Source organism: Seriola dumerili, unplaced genomic scaffold, assembly GCF_002260705.1.
Source record: "Seriola dumerili isolate Sdu_G_001 unplaced genomic scaffold, Sdu_1.0 BDQW01000331.1, whole genome shotgun sequence".
Taxonomy (NCBI): Eukaryota; Metazoa; Chordata; class Actinopteri; order Carangiformes; family Carangidae; genus Seriola; species Seriola dumerili.
Genome location: NW_019174586.1, coordinates 2,762,154 through 2,788,115, shown reverse-complemented (window position 1 = coordinate 2,788,115; position 25,962 = coordinate 2,762,154). Strand labels below are relative to the sequence as shown.

Below are 25,962 nucleotides of genomic sequence, written 5' to 3'. Positions count from 1 at the left end.
CGCCGAAATAGCTCAGTTGGGAGAGCGTTAGACTGAAGATCTAAAGGTCCCTGGTTCGATCCCGGGTTTCGGCATTTTCGTTTCGAAACAAATATCATGTTTTTGAGATCAACTGTCGTTAAATCGTTTAATTAGACAAATTATAAGCAGACAGATGAATAGATACAGTTTTGGTAGATGAACATGTAGAGAAACTGGTTTTCGAAATGAATACATAAAAAAATATGATAGTACAGGGGAAATCTTTAAACATTAAACGTCATCATGTATTGAAAACAGGTAGATAGGTTTCTGCATTTTTATTTTCTATTTCTCTTTTGATATAGATGTACCAGAATGTAACAAATTGCAATCTAGTGTATAGTAATTTTGTGTTGTGTTTTGGTTGTGGTTGACTTGGGTGAGAAAAAAATTCACATTGATCATTCAATGCATTTTGTATCAAAGCAATGAAAAGTGATCCACAGTTAAGTCCACATTGACCTCTGTAGTGCTGACTGCTCTAAAAAAGTGAACTCAGTACCGAGAAATGCATGTTAGTGATTGCAAAAAACCCAACAAACTGTAAAGCCATCACAAGCAACACTATGAACAAATTATTATGTAATAAACTGACCAAAGGCCATGTAAATTGCACAGTTATGTGCATTTGTATTAATAAATACAAATCATATTAACCTAACATAAAGTAATATAATCTATTAAAAAATCCATCAATTGACAGGTTGTTAACAATTCAATTCAATCCACTATTCCTTACTTCTCAGCTGACTTTTTGATACAGCTATGTGTATTGGCCTTGTTCTAAAATGGCTGCCTGCCCTATATAACAACCTATGACAACAACCTCATGAGACTCCCTTTTGTTAAACAGACATCGTGTTCAGTCAGTTCTGTGTTAATTCAATCTGGAAAACTTGGCTTGCAGTAAGTTTCCCATTAAGGTCAACTTGAGGGTGACCTTTAACTTGTTTGTACTTGCTTCATCAATTTGCCCAATTTTTACATATTTCATGATTGATATGGTCATGATTTTCACAACTGTTCCACATAGCGTAATTTTGTTAGTAGACTTGGCCTGTGGTTCTTGGCATTAATAAACTCTACATTATCAGTGGTTTGTTTGTTTATTCAGTGTAATAAAGAATGCCAAATAAATACCATTACATATTCTAAAAACTAAATAATATCAATAAACAGCTGCTATTTTTTACCCTAAATAGCCTATAGCCATGGATGGACCATGAGGTAATAAGGTCCTGCAGACCAATATGTAAAAGGCCTCCCACACCTCCTATATGAGATGTGTCATTTGTGGGAATTTTCTTTCCGTGTGTATTCGTTTTTCATTTCTTTGTGGTTCTTTTGCATCTTTTTCTGCACAGGATATGCGTCTCTCTGTGGTTATTTTGCTTCTGGCTTTGTAGTAATTTTATTGACTTTCCAACTGGAAATCTTAACTGTCACTTCATACAGAGTCTTGTCTTGTTTAGTAATCCACCTATCATGCTAATAGGCCAACTACCTCCAACCCTCTGACTCTGGTGGAGGGGGCACAAAAGAACGATCAGTCAAAGTGAGAAGCTTTTTCAGAAGCTCATAAACACAGATCCAAGGGGGTGGTGGCTTCGACCACACCTCTGACTCAGCTCCTGAATTTATGTTTTTTTTTCAGCCTTTCTCAGTTGCACAGTTTGTGTTGTGTACTTCACTCAGTGATTTTGAGTGCCCTGGTCTGCGACATTATGAAAACCGAAGACATCTCCATATAATTTTAGAAGAATATGCATTAAAGCTTCAGCAACTCTTGTTTATCAGTAGGATGAAGGGGGTGGGGGCGCAGTGAGTGGATACCAGTGTCTCTCCTACAGAGAAGAATTTCACCCCAGCTCCACCCCACATTCCTCTCTACTAAACTGTGACATCCAAATTTAAAAGACCTAAAATGCAGTGTGTTCTTTCCAGTACCATGGTCAGTTGTGGTCCTCTAAACCCAGAGCACCTTTGCTATTCTGTCCTACCAGATTCTTTAGCTGGAAATTAGACTCACATGGTGACCCAGTATGTCTGTGTTAGCAGTGAAACCAGCATGATTCCCTGGGATGCTGGGGTGGGAAAACATTGCTTGTAACAGATGAGTCGCTATATGTAATCAGGATTATAAAACACAACATTAATGTAAGCAACCAGAGAGAAAGTCCAAATGTTTAGTTCATGATTTAACTGTACAAGTTAAAGTACAAGAAAGCTGGTTATTTAAGAAAATTATGGAAATTAGCCTTTTTTTAATGTTCATTTAGTTTTTTTTTTTTAAGGTTATAGCGGTGAGTTTTGACTGCTGTCAGGCCTTAAATGTCTGCCGATTGGCGTAACTGATCAGAGTTTTCATCAGTGAGATCATCCACACAGCAATCTGCAGGTTGATTAAATCCTCTTCTGCGTGAGCTGATATAAAGAGGCCAGCTGGTGAAAACAGACGTCAGGTCCTCGCGACCTACGTCACTAGTGGAGGAATTTGTAGTCCAAACGATGGCTTGTATAAACAGATATATCACTCTGCTCAAAATTAGCCTAGCACTAATTGAAAAGGGAGCAGTCCTCCAGGTTTGCCACTGGAAAGCTTCCAGCTAATGACAACTAGATCTGCCATCATGCCAGTGATTCAAAAGGGACCTCACTATTGAAACTGATCTGTGGATCATACAAGTGCCCATATTTGGAATTTAAATGCATTAAACAGGATTAGTTAACTATGGTAATATCATAATATTCTGGATTCAATATACTGTTGTTCTATTCTTATATTCTGATGTTATCGAGAGGAGACATGAATTCTGAATTTTGCAAATCTATCAAATAAACGGAGTTTTTATTGATAATGTTACAACTTATTATTATGTAATGATGACAATAATTATGATGAATCTTCTTCTTTCTTTCTAGTTCCTGGAGATAGCGGCGGAGTGAGACCTCTCGGCTCCTCTTCTGTTGTGTAACGGAGGAGTCCGTCCCCGCCCTTACTTCTTTAAATACCCACCACCACGGTGAACCGTTATATGGGACATAAACGGGGATGTGCTGATATAGCTTGATACTTTTTTTTTAAACAACGTGAATACTTTCACCGTTTAGTTTAGTTTTACTTCTGATATGGAGCTGGACCGGCGATTGTTGCTGGCCCACTGTGCGGTTCACGCCCTGTCGATCGTGGCGGGCTTGCTGGTGGTCGTCCCCATGGCTCTCAATGGCTCCGCTTTTAAAGGCCGCTGCGCACTCTTCTCCACCGGCTACTGGAGGACCGAGGACCGGGCCGAGCTGACAGGGCAGCCCGGAGACATCTCTCACCTGGTGGTGCAGCAGTGGGGTCCACCGGCAGCCTGCCAGTTCGCCACATTTGTCGGTATTTTCACAGTGCTGTACGGTGCAGCGCAGGGCTGGAGGTGCCTCTTTTATCTGCACGGACGACATGACGAGTGAGTTCGCTGACACAACATAAACAACATATTTACACAGAGGTGGGAAGCAACTAAGTACACAAGTACTGTACATAAGTACAGTTTTGAGGTACTTACTTTACTTGAGCATTTCCCTGTTATGTTATCTTCCACTACATTTCAGAAGGAAATATTCTAAATCTTACTAAACTATTATTTGAATGCATCTTCCACCACAAATATACACGCAGTTATTATAGAGGTAACACTAATGACGGTGGCTGCATTTTTGATTACTATTACTGATATGATAACTGTACTACCGACCTAATTCTACATCTACTACTGCAGCAGTGGTATTTGCTGCAAGTATTGAACTAATATAGTAGTAGTTGCAGCTTTAGTGGGGTTTGCAGTGTTTTGTCTGTGAAATGAAAATTAATTGTAATTAAGTGCATATTAATAATTCTCAGCCCAATGGGTGATGTCTTCAGATTCCTTGTTTTACCCAACTAACAGCCCAAAGCCCAATCATATTCAGTTAATTAGGAGACAAGGAAAAGTAAAGACAAAGAAAAGTAAATCCTCACTGAATAGCAGGAACCAGAGAATTTTGTAGCATTTTTGCTAGAAAAATGATACAAACAATTCATCGCTCATAAAAATCATAAAAATGGTGGGTACACTAATTGATTGTTCTTTGATACTAATCGACAGAAAATGTAGTATCATTTTATTTTATCACTCACATATCAACGTGCTCTTAATCACAATTTATTTGCATTTCATAGTCAAAATGATAAGTCATTGGAGCGCTAATACCCACTAAAGTTTTGATACAGAAACTGCAGATGTCACTTTGGGATTTGGCTTTTTTTTGTGATGGGCATTTTTCACAGTTTTCTAACATTTTATAGACCAATCAGCTAGTCGCTTAATCAAGAAACTTATCAACGGATTCATTGATAATTAATCATTAGTGTCCGTTTGTTGTTTGCACAGTATGTCTAATATCTGTATTGTGTGTTTCTGCTCAGCACCTTGTTTTCGTCCTTCCTGACGGTGCTGCTGAGTGTGTGTGTGCTCTTCCTGTCTGGAGGGGCCAGTGTCATCTTGTCTCTGGGTCTGGTCTCATGGTGTGACACAGTGACTGATGACAACACACGCACATACAGGTAAGTAGTCTGGTACTAAACCTCTTTGATACTGTCCTGGTGGATCATCATACTGTAAATGTTGCAGGAGTGATATCGCGACAAGATGGTCCAAAGTGATGTTTTCAAATTTCTGGTTTTGTCCGATAATCAGTCCAGAACTCAACTGTCATAGACGACTAAGAAGACCAGAGAAACAAGATAATTTTGACGTATTTGCTTTAAAAAACAACTGAAATTGATTATTAAAATACTTACTGATTATTGTTGTCTCGATCAACTAATTGATTAACCGACTAATTGTAACAACACTAACTAGGTAAAAGGGATAGCTTCTGTATTACATTAATATTTGTTACCATATTGTGAGTGTGGTTGGGAATCTTCTTTCATTCCCTCGTGTTTTTTTGTGTTTAGCTGTGCAGAGTCACAGTCTGTTCCACTTTACCTGGATGTGGATACTTCCTTCTTCTACACAGAGCTCAATCTGGCACAGGTAGGAGTGCTTACAATTGCACACAAACATACACATTGTGCACAATGGATAGCCAAGGTCACACCCACTTTTCAACCTAGCCTCTATTCCAGTAGCCTGAATCGGACAATGTATTTGTGAATTTTTTTTTCTTTAATGTAGTTCTAAAATGCTGAGGCATGATGCTGGGATTTTCTGTCTATATAATGTTTTATTTTATTAACATTCAATAGGTCTTACCTTCACTATGTAAGTCAGTACACAGATTCAATGATAAAACAAATTGAATGATAGTGATTACAGATAAAAAAAAAATGTGGTACAATAATTAGCACAGCCACAATTAAACAACAATTGAATTATTGCCTGACTCATATATTCTGAAATGTTCATCCATGTAAAGTACATCTTTGTGTCAGTTAACTGTAAGACTGACTCAGTCACACCTTGTGTCCTCAGGCGTCTCTGTGGTGTGTGACGGCTCTGTGGCTGGCTCAGTCCATCCTGGCTTTCCTGCGGCTCTACCACTCCCACAGCCAGCACATCAGCGGGCCTTGTCTTCCCCGAGAGAAGGAGCTGCTGCTGGGACACAGTACATCTGTCAGCAGCTCCCCCTCACCTCCACATCCTCCAGCGACACCCACCATCTTCGTCTAACTGAGAGTGAATGAGGTAGTGATATTAGGTGTTACACTATAAAAATTAAGTTTTAAACCTCTGTTTTTCCCCTTATCACTACTGATAATGTCCACTCGACAGTTCTTGCTCCTGCATGTAGAATGTGAATGTTTTACGTATTGTTTACAACATAATATTAAAGGTATCATCATATTTTGATATAATCCTGCATCTTATATAATAGAGCCTGAGTGATAAATCATATTGGAGTTCGTATCAGCCAATAAGTAATGATACATTGCAGAACAGGCAAAGACATTTTGAGGTAGTTTGACTTCCAGAGAGCCGTGGCAAGTTTATGTATCAACTGTAAAAAAGGTCAAAATACTTTGATAACCAAATATGAGGAATACTCATGAGAATTTTTTTATGGTGTGTGTTCTCGGCAAATTAAGAATCTGTTGTCATCTGAAAATCTGGAATACTGATATCAGTATCTGCCTCAGAAATCCAGTATCAAACAGGCTATATTATATAATGATATGATGTTTGAGCAGGCCCAACATCACTTAGATTACATAACACTGCCTCACTCAAGTACCCATCACCTCATAGTGACACCATGACTTAGCACCAGTTTGTACCTCTTATGTATTTATTACATTTTTGTCACAGAATTAAGCATCCATTGTTCTGATAAATATTAATTGATCCTTCCTGAACACTCAAAAATCCATTTCTAAAACTCTTAAAGATTCTTTTAACCATCTGGATGAAAAAATATTCTGTCCCCTGCACGATAAAAAAAGATTTGTAAATAATTTCTCCAGTTGTGACTCCTGGATTTTCTATTCATATTCGACTGAATTTCTTTTTTTTATCTATGTGGCTAGAAGAGTCTTAAAGGATTCTGGAAATGTGAGGCACAAACTGGGACTATTCTCAAGTCTTTCTTGGGATAAAAGGGATTTTACAGAAGAAGAAACATGCAAAGAAACACACACTGGGATAGCTGAAGCATCTGTATTCAGTGATCTAACAACCACAGTGTTACTTTGAAGCTATTGCTTATCTTTGTCATTTGATCCTGACTTTGTGAATTCATGCATTAGACGTATGGCACTACACACAACCAGGTGGTGTTTATCCTACATTCTGTTTTCAATATATTTAATATGCATGGTTGTTTACAGTTCTGCTGGGGTCTTGACATTTTGCACAGTTGTGTCCTCATCAGGGAGAATACATTTTGTTTACTTGTTCTGAGTGTAATATTCAGATGTTAGTACTGAGGCGCTTTTATTGTGAAGCATGTGGTGAGAGTGTGACTGAGCCACCGTGTACGTGAAACAGGCTCACTGTGTGAGCATGACCTGAATGTTCTGTTGCGCAACAGAAAAATTGCTGCTGACCTGCTCTCTTCTTTTGACGATTTTTATTATGATGCTGTTTGTGTGGACACAGCCGCTCTCAGGGCGTTAATGAAGCAATGAACTCTTCTCTAATGATCTGTGTAGAGTCTGTAGAGAATAATTAGGAGGTAAACTTTCAAGGATCTGTGAGAGTTTCCAATTAAGAGGGATTTATGTGGAGCGCAAAAGGGTCATTGAAGAGTTTTTTTTTAAATGAATGATTCTAAGTTGTTTTTAAGGTTTTTCTCTTTGACCCAAGTGGTTGTAATGACACACAGGCAGCAGAGCAAGAAATCTGAAGTAGAGATGAGCCAGCATTGTCACTTGAATTGAATTGTAACATATGAAATGTTTTTTGTATTATAACTGATAATGGTCTTGCTTTTTACCTCTTATACCTGTTTGTGCTTATTCATATTTGTGTATTTGCATTTGTCTTGTTCATTGAATAAAGAGCTTCCCATTATAAAAGAATGTTGTCCTAACTCATAAGTAGTGAACAAAGTATATCGGAAAAGTTTTTATTTTAAAATATGACTGCAACTAAGGATTATTTACATAATTGATTAATCTGCCAATTATTTCCTCGATTAATGGTTTGATCTAAAATGTAAAAAAGTTGTGAAAAACGCCTATCACACCCTCCCAAAGTCCAAGGAAACAATGAAAACATCCATTAAAAGTTCCCAAAGCCAAAGGTGACATTGCATTTTGTCCAAATAACAGTCAGGAACCCAAAGAAATTCAGCATGTAGTGTTGTAATAAAATCTTGTATTATCAGCAAAATGTACTTAAAGTATTAAGATTAAAAGTAAATAATTCTGACTTGCCCCAAGGTTTTATCCTGTCCCATGCCCCATCCCTCCACCAAATTTGGTGCAAATTATTTCAGTGCTTTTTGTTTAATCCTGCTGACAAATAAACAGACACAGGTGACGACATCACCTCCTTGTAAGTCTTGCAGCTTTAATGAAATTAAAAAGAAAAAGATAGTCAGAAAGCCTAAAAAAGGGGATCCTCGTGATTCAACGAAAGGTGTCATTTCTTGCCATTGGTGGCAGTAAAGAGTCCTGCGAGTGTTTAACCTGCCAGTAATTATAAGGGTGAAGTAAAGTGTTCCGAATCCAAGCGGCCAATCACAAACCAGGGCACCATATTGAACTGTTGTTTTGATCCGAATATTTGCTCTTTTACTACAGTTTTCTGGGCGATTGTTTTCACTTAAAGAAGTCACAACTTGAATAAGAGAACACCTGAATCCATTGCCACACGGCAACAATGAAGCTAACGGATATCAAAAAGTTAAAAGTGGCGGAGCTGCGGTTCAGACTTCAAGAAGTTGGGCTGGACAGTAAAGGACTGAAGGCTGAGCTGGTTGGCCGGCTGTGGTCTGCTTTAGAGAGCGGACACACCGGGGGAGACGGTGAAACACAGGTAACACTACAACGTGTCAGCTCACCGACACCTTCAGCAGCGACGGAGACGGTTGAGGCACGCGCTCAGTCCCCGTCACCACCGACTGAAGCGGGTGTCATTGCCCCATGTAGTCCAGACAGCACCAAAGATTACACAGACGCCGGTACACAGACTGAGACTGATGCCGGTGTAACTACACTACAACACGGCTCGGAGTCTGTGTCAGAGCCCGTGAGGGGGCACCAGGCTGAGGGGGGAGAGGTGGATGGTCCCGGAGAGGACAGAGCTCTGTCATCAGAGGAGACGGGCAGGGGAAGAGCTTTCTACGAGTTCAAAGAGGAGATACGATATAAAAGGTAATGCAAGCTGCACAGTAGTTAATAGTATTGTGAGAAAGCAGCCACAGAGGAGATGAAGGCTTCAGGTTCAGATTACAAGTACATTCTGTGCCCAAATTTTAGAGAAAAAATTGTGAAACTTTCCTGAACTTGGACTGTGAATATCTCATGAGAGAGTTTTTATATCTTTCTATGAAATGGGTATTATAAAACAGCATGCCTCGCGGTGTATCTCCTCTCAACCAGAGCCAAATCACCACAACCTCCAGTGGACAGAGAAGAAGTACAGGAGAAGGATGAAGATAAAGTTAGACTAGATCCATGTGAGTCTTTGGAGAACACCCACCACCTTCCTGGTGGAGAAAAATGAAATATGTAGTTTCTTGGAATAAAAATTAAAGCCATAACAGCAGTATTTTGAATCTTTCTTTGTTGTTTCTCACAGATGACAGTCACCTCCATTTTGAGGTGGATCCTGATGGATCCTGTGGGCAGCCACGGTTCTGGGCTCAGTTCCCTTCACTGTGGTCAGGCTCCAGGCTCACCCACGGGGTGCTGCAGGGTAGGGTGAGCTTTGAGGTCAGGCTGGACAGGAGGTTGGAACAAGAGGTCATGGAGCCCTGTGGTCTGAGAGTCGGCTGGTCGGTGGCCGACGCCTCTCTGCTGCTGGGTGAGGAGGATTTCATTCTCTTTCTCAGGATAAGTCAGTTGAACTGAGGCCCCATTTCTGGAGTTGTTTTTGTTCTTGTTAATATCTCTTTAATGGTAACATGCTTTTATTTCCCATTGGTTTTCAATCTGTCTCACACCAGGTGAAGATGATCTCTCTTTTGCTTATGATGGGCGCAGTAAAAAAGTATCAGATGGAAAGGAAGAGGAGTTTGGAGAACCTTTCTCAGAGGGGGATATCATTGGCTGTTACGCTGTGAGTTACACTTTTCTCTCTATAATCTCTGTAATACAATTGTAGGGTAAGTTTTCTCTGATCTAAGTGTGTGCGTGTGTGTTTGTGTGTTTTATACCCCCACAGTCTTTCTCCACAGATGGTGCTGTTCAGCTCTCATTCCATAAGAACGGTCGTTTCATGGGTGTGGCCTTCTCCCTGGGCGCCTCTGTGCTGCAGGGTCGTGCTCTCGTCCCTCACGTCCTCTGTAAGAGCTGTTCAGTCAGATTGCTCCTTGACCCCACCAGTCCTCCCTGGTACCCTGGGCCTCCAGGTTTTACACCGCTGGCAGCTCTACCTGCTGGGCAGAGGGTACGCTCAACATTGGCCCCTTCTTCTCGAACACATTGTGAGGTGAGAGATGGGGTTAATAGTTGGGTTTCCATGCAAAGTTTTTTTTTTTCTTCTACAAATTAAATTAAAATGTCAATACTTATACAAAAGACATACATATACATGCATCCACCCTGTTCAGCCTTTTGAAAACAAAACATTAACATAAACAAAACAAAGGAGAAGGTAAAGTGATCAGGGTGATAAAAATTAAAGTTTGTAAGGTTTCAAACAATTTGGTTTAATCAACAGATAACTGGACACGAGTTCAGCAGATTCTCAGATTAACAGTTGAGTTTTGTAGTGAAATGAGCTCCAAGATAATTTCTATCTATTGGAGACTCAGAAGGATGATTAGGGGAACAAGTTGTGTATTGGGTGTGTGTGTTAGGTCCACCAAAAGGATTTCTGAAGGATGAAAATATTCTGTTGCTGTAAAAGGTCTCTCCAAAGTATTTTTATGTGTATTATGGAAAGGCAAAATGGCACAATATGACCAAAATTCAAATTTATCACATTAAGGAATTTTTATTTGTGTGCACAGTACAGCCTGTAAACATTGATGTTTCTCTTCCTCCCTCCAGGTTTTGTTGATGGTGGGTCTTCCTGGTTCTGGGAAGAGCCACTGGGCCAGAACTCACATGAAGCAGCATCCAGAGAAACAGTACAGGCTTCTGGGCACAGAGGAGCTGCTCGCATGTACGATTGTCAGTCAAACCTCTTGTCTCTCTATTCATGTTTTATATCCACATTCAAAGATCATCATGTTCAACCTTTGATCAACTGATCTAAATACCATTGTGTTGTGTTGTGTGTGTGTGTGTGTGTGTGTGTGTGTGTGTGTGTGTGTGTGTGTGTGTGTGTGTGTGTGTGTGTGTGTGTGTGTGTGTGTGTGTGTGTGTGTGTGTGTGTGAAGAGTGGTGGACAGAGGGACAGCAGGCAGCGGCAGGCCTCTCAGTGTCTAACTGATTTAATTAAGTTGGCTGCTCAGACTCCTGGTAACTACATCCTGGACCAGGTAACCCTTCACTTCGAAACATGTATCAGTTTAACTCTGAAAACTCTGTTAATTCACATTGTTGTCTTGTGAAACTGACCTGTATGTATCTACCTATTATCCCCATACCATTTTCTTAATTTCGTACCTCAAAGCACCTGAATGTGAGACAGAATGTCAGCTACTGTGTCACATGACTATGAAAGTGACATCACTGTGCATGTCCTCATAAGCATGTGGAATTAATTAAGTCATTAAAGCGCTGAAAAATGTTTGGACATAACAGCAGTAGTTCAATTCAGGCCAGCCATTATGTTGTACTCTGCCCCCTCAGTTATTTTACTCTCCTCTCTTTGTCGTCTCTCCAGTGCAACATCCTCTTCTCGGCACGCCGTCACAAGCTGCAGCTGTTCACAGGCTTCAGGCGGCGGGTGGTGGTGGTTTTTCCATCTGCAGACGAGTGGAAAAAGCGACTGTCACACCACCAGACGAGTGATGAGGAGCAGATCCCAGAGACGGCCCTGCTTAAACTCCAAGGTCTGACTTGTGCACATTTTATTGGAAATTTAACATCTAAGTGATTAATGAGAGGATGGCTCATTGCCAATTAAGAGCAGAACTGTGAAGTGAGGTAATCGTCTGTTGGCAGTTGATCGAAAGTCTTTTCTATTAGGAATGGAAACTTTTCTCCTGTTTCTCTGTTGCTTTCTCTCCGTGTGGAGTGGGTTAAATGAGGACATGATATTTAATGATGACAGACCGAGAACTGATACTTAACTTCATTAGGTACTTATGTAATTTTGTGTAATTTAGTGACTGAACAGAGGTGGATTAGCCTGATATTCAGACTGAATTACTGATGCATTTTCCAGACTATCTGTAGTTCTCAAAAAGTCCTCAAAAGCTTTGAATTTGGTTTCCTTTAAAAAAAAGCCCTAGAAAGTATTAAAAGGTCTTTTAACACTCATCAACACTGGCCCCTTCTTCCCAAGCACATTGTGAGGTGAGAGATGGGCTTAGTAGCTGGCTTTCCATTAGACACGAACCTGAAAAAGCTCAAATGAGTTCACTGCAGGCTAAGAATTACGCTCTGTGTAAATGCCTCTTCAATTGTGACTCCAGTGAGCTGCAGTCTTCCAGAGCAGCAGACTGACCTGCTGGAGGAGCTGCAGTATGTCGAGCTGCCTCAGGAACAAGCACAGACACTGCTGCAGGAGTACAAAGACTGTGCTCGCAGGCTGCTCCCCCCCATCCCCAAACAGGAGAAGAAGAAACCCAGACTTCACAAGAAAAGACCCCACCCTTACGGCCCTCCACCATCACATAGGATCCAGTGGACTCAGATAAATGGTCAGCATGAAAAATGATGGACAGTCTTTTGGGAGACTTGGTATTTTAAGATGATAGTTGACGTGATTTTCATTTCTGCCTTTGTAGGGTGGAATGACCCAAGACTCAACATGCAGTCATGGAAACAGCACCCAAGATATGTGAGTACCCTGCAGCAACACAATGCACCGAACAAGCCAAACGTCTCAGTAACATCATTTCTCTTTGGGGGTTAAACCTGTGTTGGACAAAATCACGTGGTCTCTTAAACATCATTGCTTCTTCCTGTGTCACTGCATCTGTTTAACTTGCAATGTATACTGTTCAGAATTCAGCAGGTGACAAATATGAAAGCTCATTACAGAACAGTAACCCAGCTGAACAGTGATGTCTGTGGGGATTATGCTAATATAATCAATAAATAAAATAAACAAAGGTTTATCCTGTGTAACTTTTACTCAGGTTTTACTCAAATCAAACCGTCACTACAACTAGGGTCAACTATTGGAATGCTAATCATTTACATAACAGAGGAAACTATTCAGTGAAGTCTTTACAGCCTCTTTCCCCATTAAACAGAATTAGACACAATTAAACTTTGATGCTCACACGTCGATTGGATTGTGTAAAAACTCACGAGGGGGTTACAAGCTCATTTTGCTTATAATGATCAGGGCTATTGATATGTTGATTGACAGAGAGATATACCAATGAGTTTGGGTACAAGTTTCACAGCAGTGAGTAGACTGATTAATTAGGTTAATTACCATTTCTTCTTTATTATGTAGTCAGTTGCCAGTTTATAAAGGTACACCTAGCTATATCTGGTTTGTTGAGTCCGTTCTGAACCTCAACTCAGCTTGTCAGACGTTTAGTGACACAGCAACAGCCTGTTGTTTCACAGAGTAAACAAAATCACATTGTCCTTTTGTGTCATTTACATTTCAGTGGAACGTGGCTCATCAGGACCAGAGCTACAACTACAACAGAGACTTTGGTTCCAGTGGTTATGAGGGTTACTGGTGAAGAAACCGATGCTGCTGCATTACCTGTGTTTACAAGGACAAGTCTATTGATCAGTCATTTCATTTAAAAACAAAGAGCTGGTTAAATCATCAAGAGGACTACAGAATGTGTGTTGTACTTCCTGCTTTGACCAGTCAATGATAATCAGTGTTGTAGTATTTAATAATTTTAAAAATAAAAAACAGGTCACTCTTTTAGGATTTTTATTCAAAACATTTAAAAAACTTTATAATTTGTTTTTAATGTACAAATGATTAAAAATATACAGTATTTTTGCACAGTTTTAACAGCAGTATTGGTCAGGGAGTGCTTAAAATGTTAATAAATCCCTGAACTCTGATGAAAAAGTCTGTGGTTGTACACTGGATCAATTGTGCGTCAGCTGAGCGTCTTGTCGACTGCACCGGTCTCGCTCTGCGTCAGGTTTCACTGTCTGATAAAGCAGCACTGCTCCTTTAGCTGAAGGACAGAGCTCCAACCACAGAGGGCTGCTCCTGTCCAGCTGCAACACCTCCTGTAAAAACAGACAACAAAAATGCCAACTACTACTATGGTGTGACTCTGAAACTGTACTCTTCTCCTAATGCAGCTGTCAAAACAAGAAAGCTCATTCTGGAGTTGCTATGCAGACATTTACACATCTGTTACTACAGTTTACTTACTGTTCTGCTGAGGAAGACGATGTCTGTGGACTCATGGGCCTCTGCTCCTCCTTTCCAGTACAACTTTCTGACTTCGTCTGATGTCAGTGAGCAACTGAGGACACACAGATACATCTGACTCGGTATTGCATTGTACTGATATCAAGTTGATGGGTAAAGATTCTGACGTTACTTTAAGAATAGGTACAGCTGCATTTTTGACACTTAATTCTAAACAGATGGTGTGTTACAGGCCAGAAGGCAAGATTACTCATATTATACTCATATTTTCATATTATACACCCCTAAGTAGAAATACATTTGCTCAAAACCTCCTTTTAACATTTGTTTATTTGACAGGAAAATTTCTACAGTGGCCCTGAGATTAAAAACATTGGAGAAAACAGTAACAGCAACAGAACAAAAACACAACAATAAAAGTGAAAACAACATTACACAAAAAGGATATGGTAGAAACAATAATCCTTGCTCATGACTGGACAGAACCCGAGTCATTTCAGAGTTTACTCCTTTAATTGTTTGGTTAAATGTGCTTTCTTAAAGTATGTTGTTTCCTGTTGTGTTTTCTAAAATGCTGTTTTGTTTTCTAATTTATTATGTTTTCTAAAAAAGTTGCACATTCGGTTTTGTTGTTCTGCCTTCTGAAATATCATTGTTGCTGCTGTGTTTTCTATTTTGTTTCTGTGTTTTGTTCCAAACTTTGTTGTGTTTTGCACCCCGGGGCCACTGTACAATACAGATTATACTCTCGGTTCCACTGTGAGGAAACACTGCTTTAAGTGGAAACAGTGCTACAGTTCGCCATCAGGATTAAAATGGGAGAGACAAGTACCTGACGTAGAACTCAGCACTTGGTCTTCCTGCACTGGTGTGATTCAGAGCGACACCCATCAGGACAGGCTCTCCGAGGCAGCTCAGAGGAACATTCACCTGGAGGATGACGGAGGGAAGTGAGAAGTGAAATGTCCAACATTTCATTTCCAAAGACTTTCTAAAGTAAATATCATGACTTTAGTCTTGGCTTTCTCTTCAAATGCTGACAGAGCTCCTAAGGATTTTGGAAAAAGCTAATTCAGTGAATATTATTTTCCATTTTCCTTGTGTTAATTCAAGATCTGGTTGATTTATTAACGTTACATAACATAATCGACATAGCAGAGACACTGTCAGGGGTATATGTGGTGACAGTGTTGAAATGGCTATTACCAAGTATTTAGTTAGTGTTCAACAATCAGTAAAGTAAAATATCAACACAGACATGATCCATAAAACCAGTATGCATAGGATCTGAAAATGATTTTCTGCACCAGTTTTCACCAGAGTTATCTCTATTTTATTTTTTTAACAAACCAGAAAGATGTTATAATCACTTAATATTATACAAATTTAAGTTTTAAGAATGCAGCAGAGAGTTTTTCAGCAGTGTAGTTATTCTTCCCTGTTTTATTGATCTTTTATTGAGTCTTTTGAGCTTTTCTTTCATGTGCAGGTTTCATAGTTTATCACTCAAGGACAGGAACAGCCTGACCGAGCTAAAAGCACCAAATATTTTCTGCTTTGTTGCTTCTCCCTATTTTATATCACTATAAACAAGTGATATCACTTCATATCACAATATCACCTATGGAAACTTTAGATGGACATTTTTCACTATTGTGACATTTTATAGACTAAACCATCAGCCAATATAATGTATAAGCACTTATACTACAAAAATCTGTAAATTCAGATTTTTATTTTGTGAAGTCATTTTGCCAAACTCTGCCTTTTGCAGCACTTCAGAGAAATTTAAGAGGAGTGAATACTGAATACTGATTGTAACCTCGCTTGTTAACTTCACTGTTTCACTTTTGTCTTGCAGGTGAGTCGGGCTCAGCTGGTCCCAGCCTATAAAATTTTGGCAATCTCAGATTTACTCTGTCTGTCTTTGATGTGACATTAGATCTACCCGTTTTCCCTTTTATTTTATGCACCTTGCAGCATTCACACATCCCTTTCATCCTTAAATCCAGCCAGACAATAACTCCCTGCAGAGCTAAATATCAGCCCTGGATTAACAGGTTGGCAGTTGACTTCTTTTGGCAGACAAACCCACCTCATCTCTGATCTCAGCGCACACTGACCCGAACAGCTCCAAGACGACGGCCTCCCGCCTCTGCTGTATCATGACCATGCTGACCTCCTCACACACCGCCTGAAGAGAGCAGTGATGGTGTCAATAACACAACAATCATTCACATGACATTCTTTTTTTTTTAAAATCTCATTTCACCTTTGGCTCTGGGTGACCTCCAGGGATGTCCAGGAGCCCCCCTGCCTCTGCCACCCTCTGGCTCCTCCTGATCAACACCACCTGTCCGTCATCTGTACACAGGACGCCGCCCACACCCAAAGGCTGAGCCAGCAGCGCCAGAGAATCGCTGAACTCCGCCTCCCCACGCTGACGGAGCTCTGCCACCTTGCAAGACCAGTTGGTTCCCAGATAGTCCTTGTAGCACGTAAGGCCAAGTCTCAGAGTGAGGAGTGGCCCTGTGTCTTTGTCATGTGTGTTCTTATCAGAGTGGGAAGGAAGTTGAGCTGCTCTACAAATAGAGGAGTCTTGTTCCAATGAACTAGCTGTCTGTTGGATGACATCCCCCATATTTTCTGTCTGATTTATAGACGTGTTTCTAAGGTCCAAACTGTTTTGAGCACCATTATGCAGAGGATCCAAATCGCACAAATCCTCCTGTCTCTGTCTGACAGGTAATTTGCCTTCCTGATCCTCCACACAGACTAAGGAGCATTCTTCGGATGATTGAGTGCAGGCCAGATGTTCAGAAGCAGCACAGGATGATGAGGGACACTCTAGGGAGGCGAAGCAGAAAGAGTGTAGCCTGAATTTGGCCCCATTGAAAAGCCACGGCTCCCTGGACACCCGCTCTGTCCACACCTCCTCTATGTGAAGCTCTAGAGCTGGATCTGTCTGCCTGTTAAATCTGAGGAGGGGAAAATGGAAGATAAACAAACTCATCAGATTGCTGCAATTAAATTTTATCCCCCTCCAACTTCCATGTTGAACTGACTGTATATAATGCGATGCTGCAACAGTTAATATGTCAATCAAGAGAAAATTATTCTGCAACTATTTCTACAATCAAATAATGCTAAACATTTGTTGTTTCCAGGTTTTGGACTGTTGGTCAGACAAAACATCTGAAAATGGGAAATTATAACAAGCACTAGGGTTATCTGACATTTTATAGACAAAATGATTAATCAAGAAAAATAATCTACAGATTAACTGAGAATAAAAATAACTGTTGTAGCCCTAACATAATGTGTGGGGTATAGTGTCTATGAGTTGTTTTGCACCTTTTTTCCTTTCCCTAATATAGCCGCTCCTCACTTACTGAGTGTCACTATTGATCAAAAAGTTACACTTGACTTTGTTTGAACCCAGTCCAGAGGCCTTGAGTTACTTTACCTTTCACAAAGCTCCACTTTTACTTGGGACTCCAGCAGCCCCCTCCAGTCTGCGCAGTGCAGCAGCAAAGAAACCTCAGGGTCCATCATCTCTGCAGATTATCATCAAAGTCTTCGCTTATCTCCTCACTCCTAGCATTGCAGTTTTAATAGTTTCACTTCTGGAGGTTCCCTTATGAAAATTACACACGAAAAATATAAATAAATTGACTTCATCAGAGAGCACATGTAAAAAGCACAATCTGTTATGATCAGCAACCAACAGACACATATGGAAGTAACTTCAAAATAAAACAGGATGGTGTTGCAAGCAGTGCAGAAATGTTGGACATTTCAACATTTACTAGAGCGGCAGAATGTGGTTAATTGCTTATTTTACCTTTAAAGGATAATAGTTGAAACAGCTATCTGGGAGAAGAAGTGTTTAGTTTTGTGAAAAGATTCAACATGTGACAAAAGTGAAATGAGAGACACCTCACGTTTCGTACCGGTGACAGTGACAGTGCTGGCGCTGTTTGTTAGAGTCGCTTGAATTAGTCTAAATGTTGTAAACTTTAGGACTGTTAACTGATCACAAACAACTTCAATTAATTCATCCTGGACCTTAGCGTTGACAGAGAAACCAGAGACTATCATTATGTAAACCCGCCAGTCTTTAGTGGCGTGCATCATTACAAAAGCAGTTTAGACAGCGATTATCAACGGTCAGATTTTGACATAAAAGCTGAAAAAAATGTTTTACTTACCTTCCTGGGTGGAAGTATTCGCAAAACAACGGAGCAGTTTCTTCCTCTTTTTTGACAGATTGCACGGTGTGTTACTTATCACCACCTAGTGACAAAGAGTACGAACTGCAGCGGTGGAAGACATTCAGATCATTTACTGAAGTAACAGTACTAAAATCAGTTTACAACATTTAAAATTATCTTCACTTCAACCAACAGTGAAATGCTACTTTTACATTAATGCAACAGTGATGTTAATCTAATAATATAGAGCATGATACTCACTAGGGCCATTTTTCTGTATCAGGTACATTTAGTTTTAATACTTTAAGTACATCTCTTTTTATATGCAGTCTATGGTACAGCCTAGCTCACAATGTTCTGTTCCGGGAGCGTCCCTGAGGTGATTCAGGAAAGTTCAGGGGCAGCGAACGTTCCGCGAACGGGAACAACAGATCTTGTATTTACTGTTGAATAGTTTAATTTACAACAAATTTCATATTTTGTAAATTCTTTATATGTTTTGAATGTAAAAATCTTAATTTGTAAACCAACTAACTAAAGCTGCCAGTTGAATGTAGTGCAATAAAAAGTAGCCTACTGAGTTTCCCTTTGAAATATAGTGGAGTAGAAGTATAAAGCAGCATAAAATGTAAACCTTAATTATTGTGCACGTGTATTTTAATTATAAGATTACCATATAAATGTGTGTTGTACATTAACTGGTGTAATATTATTTGAGTTTATTATATTATTCACTTCTATTAGATAAACATGTCTTGCTAAGAGAGCAGAATAAAGCTGTGTCAACTGTCCTGCCATGTCGGTGGTGATTGTAGAAGACAGTTCAAATAAAATTCTAGCCCGCTTGTCACCCACAGCCCGGAGGGAACGGAGAACGCTACCAACCAAGATATTGGGGTTACACTTGGGTAAATGTACTACTTACATCCCACCTCTGCGTCTGTGTAAAATGTAAATGAATGTGCATATAGCACCAGTCAAAAGTTTTGACACGCCTTCCTTGAATGAGAAAGTGCGACCAAACTTTTGACTGTATTTTAGAAACGGCGCATGTGTTATGTTCAATTCGAGGTATACTGTTGTTTTTTTTAGGACTTGGCATAAATCACACTCTATAGGTGAACACGGCAACCACAGGGTTAAAACCCTGGAAAAACTTTTGTTAAAACTGTGTTAATTTCTGAGAAGAAAGAAGTAAACCCTGCTGCAAACAGATATTAAAAATGAGCTTTCACTTCATTCCCATTCCTTCACATCCGTGCAATGTTTGCTGTGCTACTGGCTGCCAAATGCACAAAATTTCCATATCTATGCATAACATTTTTTATTTTTTCAAGTTCACGAAATAAAAAGTAACAGTGCATTAGTATTCGAAGAAAAGCTCAATCTATGTCTGTTTGCTGCAGAGGCTGTATTTTCATCTGTTCACTTGGAAATCAACAAAATATGTCATTTGCCTAGGAGAGTCCAAACTTTTGCTTTTGTGATCTTTGACAAAGACAGTAATTAAACATAATTGTCTGCTCTGATGAATATTGTGTTTTATAGTTGTAGTTGTTTTCGTTAATGAACATTTATTTTATTTTTATTTTATTTTGAAGGAAAGTCTCCCATCTTCCGGTTTAGTTTCAGCTAGCTTGAAGCTGTTGAGTTTATGCAACGGTCTCGCTGCACAACTGTACTGTTGTGAAACTGAGCATTTGTGGTATGTCACTCTTCTTCCTTTAAATGCTGGTTTTATACTTGATCCAGTTTTGAATTAAGATCTTATGTTTGTTTTTTATGTTTACCAGAACCATCACTTCTACCTTTATTAGATAATCATTAGCATTTAGCAATAACAGTAGCAGAGACTGACTTCAAGCTAACCCCGGCTAACACTAGCCTGTCCGTTCAGGTAGCAGAACAAAGTGTTCCTCCTGGAAATTCAAGAGGCCTGTCTACTTTTAACTTGACTACTTATATAATCAGTCAAGCCGGTCAAAGCTAGCAGCCAGTTTGTAGCCGTCGATATAGCTAATGAAGGTGCTTTTTAATCTACAGTGTATAAAACGAACTAAAATTTTACAGGATGAACACGCCCCCAAAAACATAACTGCATGGTGTTAGAGTGAATGAAAGGCTGTGTGTGTTATCTCTCAGCAGATTATGACAGAAGTAATTTTAGTTGGTTAGTGTTAAAGTCCTTCTTTTAAAAAATATTTCACTCACCTTCTCATCTGTTGTGGTCCCCAGACAGGTCACATGTTAGCGGATGAGCTGCTGACTCCACATTTTCAATGGAAACACACTGAAAGGTATAGACAGAAACACAGCCTTTTTTCTCCACTAACAGCTTACGTCTTTATTTAACTCTAATTTGATCAATATGTTTTCAAACAAACTGGTTGGGTTGACATGGTACAATGATCTTTAATTGATATCTGCATTGACAATTGAATTCCACTTGTACGTGGTTGGGAGATTTGCTTGAAACTATTTCAGTGACATGGCTTTGTTTCTAGCAGCCAAAATTTTTTAAAAGAGATTTTCACACTGGGCCATAATCCCCACTGTAATATAGCAAAACACAATCAACTAATATAACAAATAATTTAATTATCTCTATGGTGACCTCTTGCCAATATGACAAAGTTAATAGGCAAGTCTAGAAAATATGAAAATGATCAGCCATTTTTAAGCCCACTGCCTCCAACTTCAGAGTCATAAAACATCAGATTATATCCTTCCATATGAAGTAGATTTCTAAGATTTGTATACTTCAAGTGCAACATAAACATATCAAAAAATGCACCTTGAGGCTTTGGTCTGGAATCTGCCCACTTAGTAGTTCATATTTTGGTTTAAATGTCTTTCTGCTTCTCCTATAATGGTATGTCTTTGTAACATTGCAATGTTAAAACAATATTAAATTCTATGCACAGGTCTGTGTGGAATCTTAGAAATTTCCCATCATGCAGTTGGAGGCTCAGCTGCGACTATGTCAGAGTTGTCTTTGGTGCTGCAAGAGCGGACTGCGTCTGCTCTCTCAGAGCTCTGCACACAGGTGTGTATGTGTGTTTGTGTGCGTGTGTGTGTGTGTGTGTGTGTGTGTGTGTGTGTGTATGTGTGTGTGTGTGTGTGTGTGTTGAAGTTAATCAGAATTCCTGAAACAACTGAGTGATTATGGTGATGTACTCTGCTTTGAACAGGTCCGAATGCATGTTTGGTTTTGAGTTACTTCCTTTCTCACCACAGAAAAGCTGTGAACTACTATGATCTTCTGGGAGTGAAATCTGATGCCACCTTGGAGGAAATTAAAAAAGCATTTTTTGACAAATCTAGGAAGGTATGGTTCTTGTTTGTTAACAAGCTGTGCATTTAATATTAAATGTCTGGCCACTTGAGGGCAGCCTTTAACAGCCTGGTTTCTGCTTGTTAACTGTTCCCACAGTGGGCTTCCTCACTGTTTGTTTTCATGTTGTGGCTTCCAATGTAAATATGGATGTGACATGTGTATTTACCTTGAGGGTTGAGGCAACTCACCCCTCAAAGAAAAAAGCTTGGTTGTGAGTGCAAACCATATACAGTATGTGCATGCATTTGTTCAACAGAGGAAGTCAGAAGAGTTTTGTGTGTTAATGCAAGTATCCATATCCAGATAAACTCATAAGAGCACCAGAGTATCTCTCGGTTGAATGGTTTGCTTTGTACATGTGATGATGACTGACCCACTCCTCCCATGTTACTGTAGCTGCACCCAGATAGCGACCCATCAAACCCAGCGCTGCACGGCCAGTTTGTGGAGCTGAACAAGGCCTACCGTGTGCTGAGCAAAGAGCCAAGTAGGAAAGAGTACGACTTCAAAATCAGACATCGATACAGTGGGGGCCAGACCTTCAGATCTTCCTCCAGTCACACCACCTACAGAGCCAGGTGAAGATACATACAATCTCTCAGTTTCCACACTCCGACACTGTTAGGGTGGAGAAGAACAAAGACCTTTTCTGATGTTCTTATGAGAAGATGTATAATTCATTTCAAGACAATGAGCATGTGGCTTATGTTTGCTTGTTGTAACACACACACAGGACATGATATTCTTGAAAGTACTGCACACCTGAAACCTCCACCTCTGCAGAAACACAGAATGAAGAATTCGTCTTCATTTTGTAGAATCACTCTTTAGCAGATTGTGTGTTTTTGTTTAAATTGACTATATTTCAGGGTAAACTGCTTGAGATGTACTGTCTCATTTTTGAGGGAAACCAGAAAATCTGTGAGTCTTTCAACAGTCAGGTGGAAGAATAAGAAGAAGTTATTTGTCCTTCACAGCGCAGTGGAAAAACATACAGTTCAAAGCTAGTAAAAACATACAGAAAGAGTCCAAAACAAAAATATACGGATGGATACAGATATGTACGTTGTATGGTTGCACAGCAAGTAGGATTGTGCAAAAATGTAGTTGTAAAATGCATAAAAGTATTTATTGGTAATACATTGACGTAGTCTTTCAGGCTCGCCACAAGAATTCTCCAGTATAGTCTGTTTTTTACTTTGTACCGTCTGTCCCTCCTCTGTGTTTAATGTCACCAATCACGATCCCTCTTCAACAACTTCATCCTCAGTGCCAACAACCAGGACAACAATTATTATTGGGAGCAGTTTCATCAGTCTCATACTGCTCAGATGACGCCAGAGGAGAGGCAGAAGAAGAGGAGGAGGAACTTCCGCCTGGTGGGCTACTGTGTCTTAACCATGGTGCTCAGCATAGGAGCCCACATAGTCTTCTTCAGGTAAAAAACCCACACAATGTGGTACTCACCATGTTTTCATTATTTTATAAACAGAGATGATTAGTTTTCAAAGATGAATATCATAAAATACAAGATTAGTCGGAAATAATGTAACATTAAAGTATGTAATAATCATTCTTGAACTTGAACAAATTATGAGAATTACACATCAGATAAATAAATCCTTATAACAATTGAGAGGCCATCTGACCTTTGAGAGTCATGGGTTTTCATGGGCTGCCGAGATAATAGTCCTATGCTTAAAATGTGAATATTTACTTTTTCAAAAATGGTGCGAGCACACATTTTTATTTTGTGTGCACAAACAAAGTGACATCTTCCCTACAGAATTCAGAAAAGCGATACACCATCATAATATCTGTTTAATCAGACGCCCAATCTGCCCATTTAATGCGAAATGTGCAGGTATTACAGAAGTGTACAGAATAGGCTGCACAACGGTGTTAATACGTACAGCAGCTTCACAGAATGAACTGGTAACAGTAACAATCACTTCACCATGGACTGTCAGAAACATGTTTGTGTGGTCGGTCATTAGGTGGTAGGTAGGTCTATCTTTTTGCCATATGCTGCTTCTCCTGTGACGTCCCTGTGTGCGTGTATATGTTTGTGCATGTGTGTATTTCTATGTGGGTCTGTGATAAGGGTCCCCTATTGGGTCCCCTTTGTTTTAACCCCAGTCAGCTGAGCACAGTGTAGAAAGCACACGATGCAGTGGTTACGTTTCACTGTGAATATTAAAGAATCAGCAGCGGCACTCATAATGGATGGATATAGGGGAAACACAGCAGCCCCTTCATCTTATTTCCTTAATGTATGTTTCCCCCTTACTGCACTCCTGACTTTTCTTTGCTGCACATTCACACCCAGATGAATGAGATTGTTTGTGGACACGTCCCTCTGCCATGTGTCTTCACACAACCTCAGGGCTTGTGTCGTCGTATTTGTTTTCACACACTGACTCTGTGCCAGTTCTGTTTGTAGAGATTCACTTCTTTATGGTCTGAAGAGCTGTTATAACAGCTGCACAAACTCATAAATACAACTGAGCATACAGAGCGCCTGCTGAGCTCTGAGTTTTTAGGTTAAGCAAAGTTATTCTGTTAAGATTGTTGTTAATCAAATGTCTCTCTCGACTCTTTCAGTAAATTGGAAGACATTCACACTAACTTCATGGACGAGAAAGATAGAATCATCACAGAAATCTATAATGACTCCAAAGAGAGAGCCAAGTAAGTCCTCCAAATCAATGAGTTTTTCTTTTCTCTTTCATGGCACATTTGTCTGGTAACAGTAAATTTGTCTGAGCTTTGTGATGCCTGAATATGAAGCTGAGCCTGAAGGTGTCTTTTCTGCTGTTTTCCAGGATCAACGGTTTTAAGAAACAGACAGAAATCCTCCGGCACAAACATGCGGAGTTCCTGGAGAAATACAAAAACCAGAACAATGGAGAGGACAAGTAGGAGTCTCCAACTGTGCTCTATGATGAGGGAGTTTGAACTGTCAGCAGGTGGAAGGTGGCAGAGTGAATGTGGTATGAGTTTTAGGATTTAAAGGTTTTTCTGGCGTATTTAAACATGACAAAGAACCACAGTTTGTCTTCAGATGTGATACTGAGAAGCTGAAGGTAGACGAGAGCGTGGGTGTGATGTAGGAGGATTTCATTTGGTCACAGAGGTGTGAACGCCTGACCAGGCTGAGCTATATATCAGCTTGGACTGAACCATTTGTAGTTAATAGCATCGATTGTACTGTTGGAAGAATGTTCTCAGACCTTGTCCTCTGTTTGTCCAATGGAGCCACAATGAACACTATCAAATTACCTCTAATGAACTCACAGGACCATGTTATTTATTGTTCTCAGCCTCATGTCTGTGTTAGTGGTACACAGCATGCAGGGCTCACAGATAACAGTGACTAATGGCACATGACGGCAAACATGTGTAATTGATTGTAACACCAATACATTTCTTGGTGCTAAAAGAAACTGATACTGATTAAAATCATGTCTTGGGTTGCGCACAAGAGGACACAGTTTAATGTTCTCCTGGGTTTTATGAGCCTCACTGGTTTAGGGGGACAGTTGCGAAGGGTGCTTTATAACACATGCAAAGTATTTTAAGCATTCATCTTCTTCCAGGTTATGTGACGGAAATATGAAAAGCTACTTGGCCTGAATTTTGGGACATTGCTGCTCAGCTCCTCATGATAAAAGTACGCATGTGATTGAGACAAAAATTATAATTGATCAATATTATGACTTGAAGAGCGACACTGCGTCATTCAATTGTAGACAAATAATATTAATAATAGTACTGAGATTATGAAAATGTACAAATTGAATGAAAGTTATTTCAACCTCCATAGCCAACATTTACCATTTGGCCTTTTAGTTTTTAGATATTAGAGTGTGTTATTTTCCTGTTCTTGACTGCCTTGTCTGTTCCCTGGGGGGATGTCAGTGAAATGATTAAAAGATCAACTTTTTCTCATCAGTCATTACTTCCTGTTACGGTTTGTTCCATCTCTCATTCTCTCATGCTTTGGTTTTGCGATACAGAACAGTCTGCAGTTGTTCCGTTCCAAACTTAATGTATTCCTTTACATTTTTGCTTATTTTACTCCAATAAATTTAAGATTATTTTGGGGAAATAAACATGATAGTGACATCTTTGTATGGTGAAATTTGTTAACTGATTGGCAGCATTAACGAGAGGCTTCAACATCCAGCTGTAGACAGATCTTTTAATGAGCAACCACACAGAAAAGATAATTATTTATCTGCTTTGCTTTAGAATTCAAATGTTTATTTTC

At 39.7% G+C, this 25,962-nt stretch overlaps 4 protein-coding genes and 1 non-coding gene across 6 annotated transcripts; 4 read left to right on the top strand and 1 right to left on the bottom strand.

Moving 5' to 3' along the window:
- Nucleotide 1: 1 nt before the first annotated feature.
- On the top strand, nucleotides 2-74 carry trnaf-gaa. Its single transcript has one exon. It is a non-coding gene; the product is annotated as a tRNA-Phe (tRNA).
- Nucleotides 75-2,943: 2,869 nt separating this feature from the next.
- Nucleotides 2,944-7,576, top strand: LOC111232341 (transmembrane protein 179-like). The gene is made up of 4 exons (XM_022759805.1): nucleotides 2,944-3,473; nucleotides 4,472-4,609; nucleotides 5,006-5,084; nucleotides 5,523-7,576. Exons 1-4 carry the CDS (start codon nucleotides 3,151-3,153, stop codon nucleotides 5,718-5,720), a joined length of 738 nt encoding a protein of 245 aa, XP_022615526.1. The 5' UTR covers nucleotides 2,944-3,150; the 3' UTR covers nucleotides 5,721-7,576.
- Nucleotides 7,577-8,241: 665 nt separating this feature from the next.
- Nucleotides 8,242-13,498, top strand: LOC111232555 (heterogeneous nuclear ribonucleoprotein U-like protein 2). The gene is made up of 11 exons (XM_022760130.1): nucleotides 8,242-8,866; nucleotides 9,095-9,171; nucleotides 9,294-9,518; nucleotides 9,661-9,773; nucleotides 9,879-10,145; nucleotides 10,709-10,831; nucleotides 11,041-11,142; nucleotides 11,490-11,658; nucleotides 12,244-12,471; nucleotides 12,559-12,611; nucleotides 13,399-13,498. Exons 1-11 carry the CDS (start codon nucleotides 8,373-8,375, stop codon nucleotides 13,474-13,476), a joined length of 1,929 nt encoding a protein of 642 aa, XP_022615851.1. The 5' UTR covers nucleotides 8,242-8,372; the 3' UTR covers nucleotides 13,477-13,498.
- A 318-nt stretch (nucleotides 13,499-13,816) lies between these two features.
- On the bottom strand, nucleotides 13,817-18,421 carry nudt22 (nudix hydrolase 22). Its single transcript, XM_022760131.1, has 7 exons — nucleotides 18,350-18,421; nucleotides 17,605-17,775; nucleotides 16,411-17,116; nucleotides 16,234-16,332; nucleotides 14,971-15,068; nucleotides 14,139-14,232; nucleotides 13,817-13,990 (listed from the first exon to the last, which is right to left on the bottom strand). The coding sequence occupies exons 2-7, from the start codon at nucleotides 17,691-17,693 to the stop codon at nucleotides 13,844-13,846; spliced, it is 1,233 nt and encodes a 410-aa protein (XP_022615852.1). The 5' UTR covers nucleotides 17,694-17,775; nucleotides 18,350-18,421; the 3' UTR covers nucleotides 13,817-13,843.
- Nucleotides 18,422-19,988: 1,567 nt separating this feature from the next.
- dnajc4 (DnaJ heat shock protein family (Hsp40) member C4) lies at nucleotides 19,989-25,643 on the top strand. 2 transcript variants are annotated; one of them, XM_022760231.1, is made up of 8 exons: nucleotides 19,989-20,057; nucleotides 20,588-20,649; nucleotides 21,277-21,398; nucleotides 21,590-21,680; nucleotides 22,086-22,267; nucleotides 22,960-23,127; nucleotides 24,294-24,380; nucleotides 24,515-25,643. In XM_022760231.1, the coding sequence occupies exons 3-8, from the start codon at nucleotides 21,307-21,309 to the stop codon at nucleotides 24,609-24,611; spliced, it is 717 nt and encodes a 238-aa protein (XP_022615952.1). In that variant the 5' UTR covers nucleotides 19,989-20,057; nucleotides 20,588-20,649; nucleotides 21,277-21,306; the 3' UTR covers nucleotides 24,612-25,643. The 2 variants fall into 2 exon arrangements, with proteins under 2 accessions (XP_022615952.1, XP_022615953.1); XM_022760232.1 differs by lacking the exon at nucleotides 20,588-20,649.
- Nucleotides 25,644-25,962: the final 319 nt, after the last annotated feature.